Source organism: Tupaia chinensis, unplaced genomic scaffold, assembly GCF_000334495.1.
Source record: "Tupaia chinensis unplaced genomic scaffold, TupChi_1.0 Scaffold000348_1, whole genome shotgun sequence".
NCBI lineage: Eukaryota > Metazoa > Chordata > Mammalia > Scandentia > Tupaiidae > Tupaia > Tupaia belangeri.
The window spans coordinates 829,737-838,436 of record NW_006159842.1 but is presented as its reverse complement, the minus strand read 5'-3'; the positions used below and the strand labels follow the sequence as shown (position 1 = coordinate 838,436).

At 47.0% G+C, this 8,700-nt stretch overlaps 1 protein-coding gene across 1 annotated transcript in view; it reads right to left on the bottom strand.

Moving 5' to 3' along the window:
* Positions 1-5,892: 5,892 nt before the first annotated feature.
* C2CD2L (C2CD2 like) overlaps positions 5,893-8,700 on the bottom strand; it is a gene marked incomplete at its 5' end in the record, with an annotated part of 10,654 nt that continues 7,846 nt past the window's right edge. The window contains 1 exon segment of the mRNA XM_014589265.2: positions 5,893-6,968. Within this exon segment, the coding sequence (XP_014444751.2) occupies positions 6,757-6,968 (212 nt within the window).

The window sequence follows — 8,700 nt, the reverse complement described above, 5'->3', positions numbered from 1 at the left end:
AGCGGTGGGTGGGGCGCGGCGGGGGCCGGCGGGAGTGAGGGGCGACCGGATGCGGGAAAAGGTAGGCGCGGTGGAGTTCTAGCCGATGCGCAGAGGCTGGGAGCGCACGGACCTGAATTCTCCCAACTGCGCAGACTCGACGCGCGGGACCCAGTGAGCATGCGCATGGCTCGTTGTTGGCGGCAGGTGGATCTCTCTCCCGCGGCTCCTAGCTTTGGATAGACCGCCGCGTGGGCAGCTCCAGCTCCGAGCAGGAGGCGTGGGAGGTTCGCTGTCAGCGCTACCAGCTCTGCTTGGCTGGAGTCTTACCTCTATCCTTTACCCTTTTAGTCTTCTCTCTTAAATATTGCTATTCCTTTGCAGGCTTCTCTTTTGCTCCACGGTTTGTCTGGCGTGTTCCCAACTCAAGTCATCCACCAACTCAGTCAGGTCAGAAATCTGATCCCTTCCTCACACCACATCCAGGCCATGACCGAATCTGTGACTTCTCTCTTCTTAAACACAGGAGCTCTGAAATGCTTCCTCCTTTCTTCACCTTCACTACTCCCATCCTGGTCTATTAACGACGTCCAGCCCAGATTTCTACTACTAGTCTAACTGATCCCACTGTGTGCGTTACTTTCCTCCAAAGCATTCTCCACAGAGCCAAGTTGTATTTACAAATCTGCTTTAAAAGCTCAAAACCATTGGGACCAGCAAGTGGCATGGTGGTTAAGGGCACTGGACTCTCACATGGCCAACCGTAGTTCAAGTCCCGAACCTGGTGGCTTGCTTTCTCACTTTCTCACTCTCTCTATCACTCTATTCCTCTCTGGTCAAAATAAATGGATAAATAAAGTTAATTAAAAAAAAAAAAACCTCAAAGACGTTTTGTTGATTTGGGGGCAAAGCCCTAAAACCATCATCCTGAGGCTTTCTAGACCCTGGGCCTTTCTATCACCTGGGCCCTGCTTTTTCCTCCAGTGTATCTTGAATTCTTCTCAGCCTTATTTCCTGCACTGTGGTCCCCGTTTTTGTTTTGTTTTGTTTTGTTTTGTTTTGTTTTGAAACTTATTACATTCATGAGTGAGATAGTCAGGGTCTTGATGCTGCAGTCTACCCTCAGCCTCAGCCAGTATAGGTCTTTGGTACAGTGTGCCCAGCATACTCATGGAATCTCTGGAAGCAAACTGGAAACCTTTGCATGTGGGCCAGCTGCAGAGCAGAGGTTTCACCGCTTGATACTGCCAAGTCCCAGCCCTAAATTTCTGTTTCTCTACCACATCAAGCTGCCTTTTACCTCTTATGTCTTTTACTTATCTGGAATAATTTTCCTGTCTCCCCATCACACACTTATTTAACTGGTGTTTGTTCATTCTGATGTCAATATAGGTGCTTCTTTTTCCAAGAAGTCTTCCTGACGGCTCTTATCACATTGCACTGTATTTGCCTGCCTCTTTATCAGTCTGCGTTCCACAAGACTAGTTCAGGGAGGCAGGACAGGCATTGTAATAGGATTCAAGACATATTTGTTAAATTCATTATGTACCTTGGGACCAGCAGTTAACGTAATGGCTATGTCGCTGGACTCCCACGTAGTCAAACGCGGTTCGAGTCCTGGACCCGGTGTCTTAAAACTCACGCCAGGTGCATGTGCATGTGTGCCCAAGATCCCAAGAGGACAATGGAGGAGAAGGGATTGTGGCGTGGCCATTCCCCCTGGGGGATGATTTCTCGCTTTCTATCTCTCTGTCTCTCTCTCTCTGGCAAGCGCACGCACCCTATAGAAAAAACCTCTCCAATAAAAAAAAAAAATTCATTATGTACCTTAGTAAAGTTCATTAGGATTGGTATTTTATTGTATTACAGTTTCTGTATTTTTTTCATCTGAAAATAAGCCTATGTAACTCACATAATCAGAAAACACACTAAATGTATAATGTAAAAAAAATAAATTGGGCCTGCCAGTGGCATTGTGGTTAAGGTGACTGGATTCCACATGGCCAGCTGTGCAGTTCAAGTCCAGACCCGGGGGAGTATTTTCATACTGGGTGCATGTGTAACCAGAATCCCAAGAGAAGAATGGAGAGAAAGGGACTGGCTTCACCATCCCCAGGGGTTATTTCTCTCTTTCTATCTCTCTCCAGGTCTCTCTTTCTCTCTCTCTCTCTCTCTCTCTCTTATTCCCTATAGCAAAAAAGAGAAAGAAAGAAATTAAAAGTTATCATTAAAAATAGTGAAGATGTGGGCTGGCTGGTGCAGTGGTAATTGCTGCTCAAGAGAAGCTGGATTCCACTCGGCCACCAAAGTTTGAATCTGCAGCCCAATAAGCTTGAAATGCTCTGGGCACAGGCATGAGTGCCCAGGATCTGATAGACTGGAGGACTGGAGGAAGGGGATCACAGCGTGGCCAGACCCTGTAGAGGATGCTCACACATGCTCTATCATGAATAAAGAAAAAGAAAGTAAAGTCGTAGTAAGAGCAGAAATGTGTATATAGAATTTATTTTTTTTTAAATCTTCACTCTTTAAAGAAATTTTTTTTTATATTTTGCTATTATTATTATTTTTAAAATTTGACCAGAGAAAGGGAAAGTGAGAGAGTAAGCCACCAGGGGACCTGCAGTTGGCATAATGGCTATGTCACTGGACACTCATGTGGTCTACTGCAGTTCGAGTCCCGGACCCAGTGGCTTAAACTCACACTGGGCGTGTGCGCGTGTGTGCCCAAGATCCCGAAAGGAGAATGGAAAAGAAGGGATTGCAGCGTGGCCATCCCCCCAGAGGCAATTTCTTGCTTTCTGTCTGTCTCTGTCTGTGGTGAGCACACGTGCCCTATAGCAAAAACCTCTCAGAAAAAAAGAAAGTAAGCCACCAGGTCTGGGATGTGACCTGTGGTCAGCCATGTGAGAGTCCAGTGCCTTAATCACCACACCACCTGCTGGCCCCCATGGAATTTATTTTTAACAGGGAATTAAAGCCTGTATACTATTTTTTTAAATATAATTTAAGGGACCAGCAGGTGGCGTAGTGGTGTAGCATTGGACTCCCACATAGCTATGGTTCAAGACCCAGACCAGCAGCTTGAAATTCATGCTGGGCGCCTGTGTGTATATACCCAAGATCCCCAGAGGAGAATGGAGGAGAAGGGATTATAGTGTGGCCATTCCCCGGGGGGCGGCGGGGGGTGGTTCTTACTTTTTCTCTCTGTCTCTGTGTCTCCAGTGAGCACACGTGCCGTATAGCAAAAATCTCTCTTAAAAAAAAATTATATATATACATATGTATATGTATATATGATTCAAAAGTAACAAAATAGATTTAATCAACTTTCTTCATTCACCAGTACATAGTTATAATAGTACTTCATGAAATGCCAACCTCATTTTAATTCACATTTACACTGAAAATGGCTCTTAGCTTTATTTTAGCAATTTTATGAAGAGAAAGTTCATTCACAAAATGTAAACTCAAATGTAGGTTACAGAGGAAAAATTTCAGGATCACTTTGGGACCCGTATATATGTTTCCAATATTTAAGGCAGTGTCTCACTGTCTAGCATAGTTTATTTCCATCTCAATCTGCTTCTCTTGAAAACAAGCCACAATTTTGGCTGGATAATTCAGACATATCTTGAGATTTGTTCTTTAAATGCTGTCACAAAAGCTTAAAAGCATAATTTCCACTCATTAAAAGCTGTGGATCTCTTCTGAAAGTGTGAAATGGATAAAGTTGAAACTATTTCTTTTTCATTTATTTTTAAAATTCCTATTTTTGAAACATGATCATGCTCTTCACTATGAAGTATGTGGTTCCATTGAACTCTAAGCAACTCAGTACTGGAAGCTGAGGACAGTTCTAGTTATCATTTACTCGGTCCCTGAGCGCAGTGGGAATCTGAAAACCCGCCCTCCCATCAACAAAAATTTCTCATGCAATTACCAGTTCAGTGTGTTTGGTTGTGTGGATTGGTAAACAAATTGCTCATTGGCGAACCACTAAGATCTGTTTCTTAGATTTGGGACTCTGGGTTTTCATGACTTAAAATTGCATTTTCTCAGCTTCAAACTGTCTTTGGGATTTCATGACCTAAAGTTCAGTGTTTCACTATGTAAATACTAACCAAACAACTATAATTGTGATTTTTTTTTGGGGGGGGGGCTCTAGGGTACATGCACTCGCCAAAGAGAGAGAGACAGAGAAAGTGGGAAATCTCACACACACACACACAAACACCCCGAGGGATGACCGCACTGCATGCACTCGCCAAAGAGAGAGACAGAGAAAGTGGGAAATCTCACACACACACACAAACACACACACACCCTGAGGGATGACCGCACTGCAATCCATTCTCCATTTTCCTCTTGGGATTTTGGGCACACACATGCTCAGCATGATTTTCAAGCTGCTAGTGGAACTTGAGCCACAGTCAACCATGTAGGATCCAGGACCTTAACGTCCACATCACCTGCTAGCCTCCTGCCACTCTTTTTCTTTAAAAAAAATTAAAAAAAACAGAATTATTTAATTTTACTTGTTATTATTATTTTAATTTGACCAGAGAGAGGGAGAGGAAAAGTGAGAAAGCAAGCTGCCAGGTCTGAGATTTGAACTATGGCTAACCATGTGGGAGTCCAGTGCCTTAACCACCACTACACCTTCCAGACCCTGTGCCACTCTTTTAATATCCTATATTCTGTGACTAGGGTGGACAGAAACATTAGACATATTTATAATTCCATGCTGTCTAATCACCGACATGGGCCTTAACCCTCTGTGATACAGTAAGTCATAAATGCCAAGGATGGAAGTGACCCGAATGATTATTCAGGCCACCCTTACCTTAGCAATGAGGAAGCTGAGGTGCAGGAAAGAGAAGTGACTTGCTCAAGGTCACTTGTGTTTGTAGCCGACTCAGTTGTCCTCCCTCTAGTCCAATGCTCTGACCTCCTACAGCAGCTAACCTGGCTCAGTCCTGCATCAGGCCCCAGAAGAAAGGACCCAGGGATGTCCAGCTTGCTAGTATCTCTGCTTCCCTAAGATGTGCCCACATTTAGGAGTATAAGGTTTTCATTGTGATGAAATGCTTATAAGACTCCCCTCCCACCCTGTCTCCTCTGAGGCAATAGTTAACACTTACTAAACAACAAGAAAAAGATACTTAACACTTAGCACTGACTCTATGCCAGGCAGAGTTCTAAGCACTTGACTCAGTTCTTTCTCACCCACAACTGAACAGTGGTCACGGTCCCCATTTTACAGATGAGAATACGGAGGCACTCAGATGATAGGATTTGCCCAAAGTCACACCAGTAATCAGTGGAGCTGGCAGCCTGGTCCAGATTCTGTGTCTGAACTCCCTTATATCCCAGCAGGAGCAGGCTGTTCGAGAAAGGGGGGTGAAGGCGCATTGATGTGTTTGCTGCTTCATTTTCACAGACTCCTGTCTCTCCTGTTGCAGGAACTTCTGAGCCAACCCATGTGTGTCATCCTCCCAACCTCTTGTCTCTGGACTCTGATCTCTGATGTTTCCTCCTCTATCAAAATAGCCTTGGAACCAGCAATTAGTGTAATGGCTATGTCGCTGGACTCCTGTGTAGTCGACTGCGGTTTGAGTCCCGAACTCGGTGGCTTAAACCCAGCCAGGCGTGTGTGCGTGTGTGCCCAAGATCCCAAGAGGAGAATGGAGAAGGGATTGTGGCGTAGCCATCCCCCCTAAGGGGTGATCTCTCGCTTTCTATCTCTCTGTCTTTCTCTGTTTTTCTGACAAGCACATGTGTCCTATAGCAAAACCCTCTCAAAAAAAAAAAAAAACATAGCCTTGTTACTTATCTGAAAAAAAAAAAAAAAAAAAAAACATAGCCTTGCTACTTATCTGCCTTTCAAAAGATGAACACATGTTCAGTTGATAAACTTCAGTTTGACTTTAATTTAATAAATTAAATTCCAAGCCATCACACAGCAATGGACATCGTCATCTCCCAACACAGAGGTGCAGCCTTGCTCTCGCTCCGTCATCACGCAGTCCATAAATGAAGGCCCTAAAGCCAGCTCTCTGGGGAAGGCTTCCCACCAGGCTCCTGGCTCCCCCTTCCAGCAGAGCCGCTGCCAATGGAGAAGGCATCAAGTACAAAAGTGGTAACAAAGGGGGCCGGGGATGAGGAGCAGAGGGAAGGCAGGGAGGTGGGGAGTACCTGCCCCCCATCCCGGGCACTGGCCTGGCTTTCTGTGAGCCGCCAGTGTCCTCTGAGGCGGACATCGGTGCTGGTCTGAGTGGGGACCTGAGGGAGGTGTGGGAGCCCCATCCTGAAGGGAATTGCCTACCCTCGTGGGACAGAAAAGGGTCACCTGGGAGAGATGCCCTCTATCACCTGTTCATTGAGGGTCCTAGACCACACATATAAATAGAAAAGAGAATAAATAAGGGAGAAAGGATCAGCTGGGGCCTGAGCACCCTGGGCCCCTTCGAGGCCAGTGTCAGCAGGAGACAAACACATGGAGGGACTCCCGCACATGCCAGGCAGAACCCTCCTCCTAACTCCCAGCCACCAGCTCTCTCTTCCGTGTCCTCAGCAACGGGTGCCCACCTCTGATACGCGTCCCATTGCAAGTGCCCTTCCAGCCGCCCCGCGGCCCAGGGTGGACAGGGCTTTCTGGATCCAGAGGGCTTTCCCGGCCCAGGCACTGGGAATCCAGAAAGGGGGATGGAAGGGACATGGGAATGAACTGAGAGCGCTCTTGCCCTCTCCCAGCTCCAGAGGTGAGGAGGGCCCTCAGAGCTGGGGGCTGGGGTTGCCATTGGCCTTGGGTTTGGATTTGAAGGAGAAACGCTTGATAAGGCGGCGAGAAAAGCTGCCTGCCTTCTTTCGGACGCTGGGGGTGGCCGTCGTGTTGGAGAGGTCATCGTGAGATTGGCTCAGACCCGCTTCCTTCTGCCGAGGCCTCCGGCGAAAGATGAGCTTAGTGCCACTGCGCAGGAAACTCACTGCAAGAGAAGAGGGGACACTGAGGCAGAGGGAGTCAGGGTGCGATGAGGTGGGGGCTCTGCGGGGACTGAGGATGAAGGGATAGAAGGTGTGGAACAGTGGGGCCAGCAGTTGGCATGATGGTTACTTCGCTGAACTCCCAGATCACTGACTGCGGTTTGAGTCCAAGACCCAGAGGCTTGAAACTCACGCTGGGCACGTGTGCGTGTGTGCCCACAATTCTGAGAGGAGAATGGAGAAGGGATTGCAGTATGGCCATCCCCCCAGGAGGTGATTTCTCACTGTCTGTCTCTGTCCCCAGTGAGCACACACACACACCCTATAGCAAAAAAAAAAAAAAAAAAACACCTCTCAAAAAAAAAAAAGGAAAAGAACCAGTACCTTGGCCTGGAACCCAGACTTCCTTAGAAAAGAAAGTGAGGGACTGGCAGGTGGTGTGGAAGTTGGGGCACGGGACTCCCACATGGCTGACTGCAGTTTGAGTCCTGAACCTAGTGGCTTGCTTTCTCACTTTCCCTCTCTCTCTGGTCAAATTAAATAATAATAATTAAGAAAACTTTTTTTTTTTAAGTGAAAACAAATGTCTACTTATTTTCCTTCCTTTTTTAAAAATAATATTTAAATGAATTTTATTTAACTTTATTTATTTTAACTTGACCAGAGAGGTACAGAATGAGAGAAAGAGAGAGAGAGAAAGAAAGTGATTAAGCAAGCTGTCAGGTCCAGGACTTGAACTGTGGTTGACCATGTGGGAGTCCAGTGCCCTTAACCACCATGCCAGCTGCTTGGTGGCCCTCCCCTTTCTTTCTTAATTTGCAGTAGGGCCCGTGTGCTTGCTGGAGAGAGAGAGAAAAAGGAAAGGTGAGAAAGCAGCCCCCCAGGAGGATAGCCACACCACAATCCCTTCACCTCTCGGGACTTTGAGCATGCACACGCACCCAGTAACAAATGTGCACTTTATCTGTCCTAAGGGAAAACCGGGATACAGGTGGGATTCTGTGCATTCCTGACTCAGCCCCCAGGAGGAATGCCAGGGTGGGCTGCTCTGGGAAAATAGGCCGCAGTGGCCTCTTCCGTATGGGAAGACCGGGTCTGCAGAGGTGTCCCCCAAGGCCTGTAAGTCGTGAAGGAAAGGTCGTCTGACACTGACTTGTTACCAAAATCCAGGAAGGATGTGAGCAGGAAGCAGTGCGTCTAGAAACTTCAAGAAGTGATGCAGGCTTAAATCATAAATAGATTTGTGGTTGACAGACATATTGGAAGAGGGATGAAGGGGAGCTGGGGCTAGCCCCCCACCCTTTGAAGTGATGGGAGGATCACCACGGCTGTCCACAACCTGTCACTGCCCATGGGGCAGATCCTAGGGTTGGCCTAGTAGGACGTTTTACTCTCAGATGGGGCGATGATACAGAGAGAAAGGGACGGAGTGTAAGATGGGAGAGGAGTCAGCCCATGGCCTGGTGGTTGAGGCCACTGGATCCCATATAGCTGGTCCCAGACCCGGCAGTCTGAGAAACACACTGGACACATGTACACACATGCCCCAAATCATGAAAAGAGGGACGGGGGCTGACAGGTGGTGTGGTGCTTAAAGGCACTGGACTCCCACATGGCCCAGCATGGTTCAAATCCTGGACCTGGCGGCTTGCTTTCTCAGTTTCTCTCTTTCTGTCTCTCTCTCTCTCACTTTGACCCTCTCTGGTCAAATTTAAATAAATAACTAAATAAAGT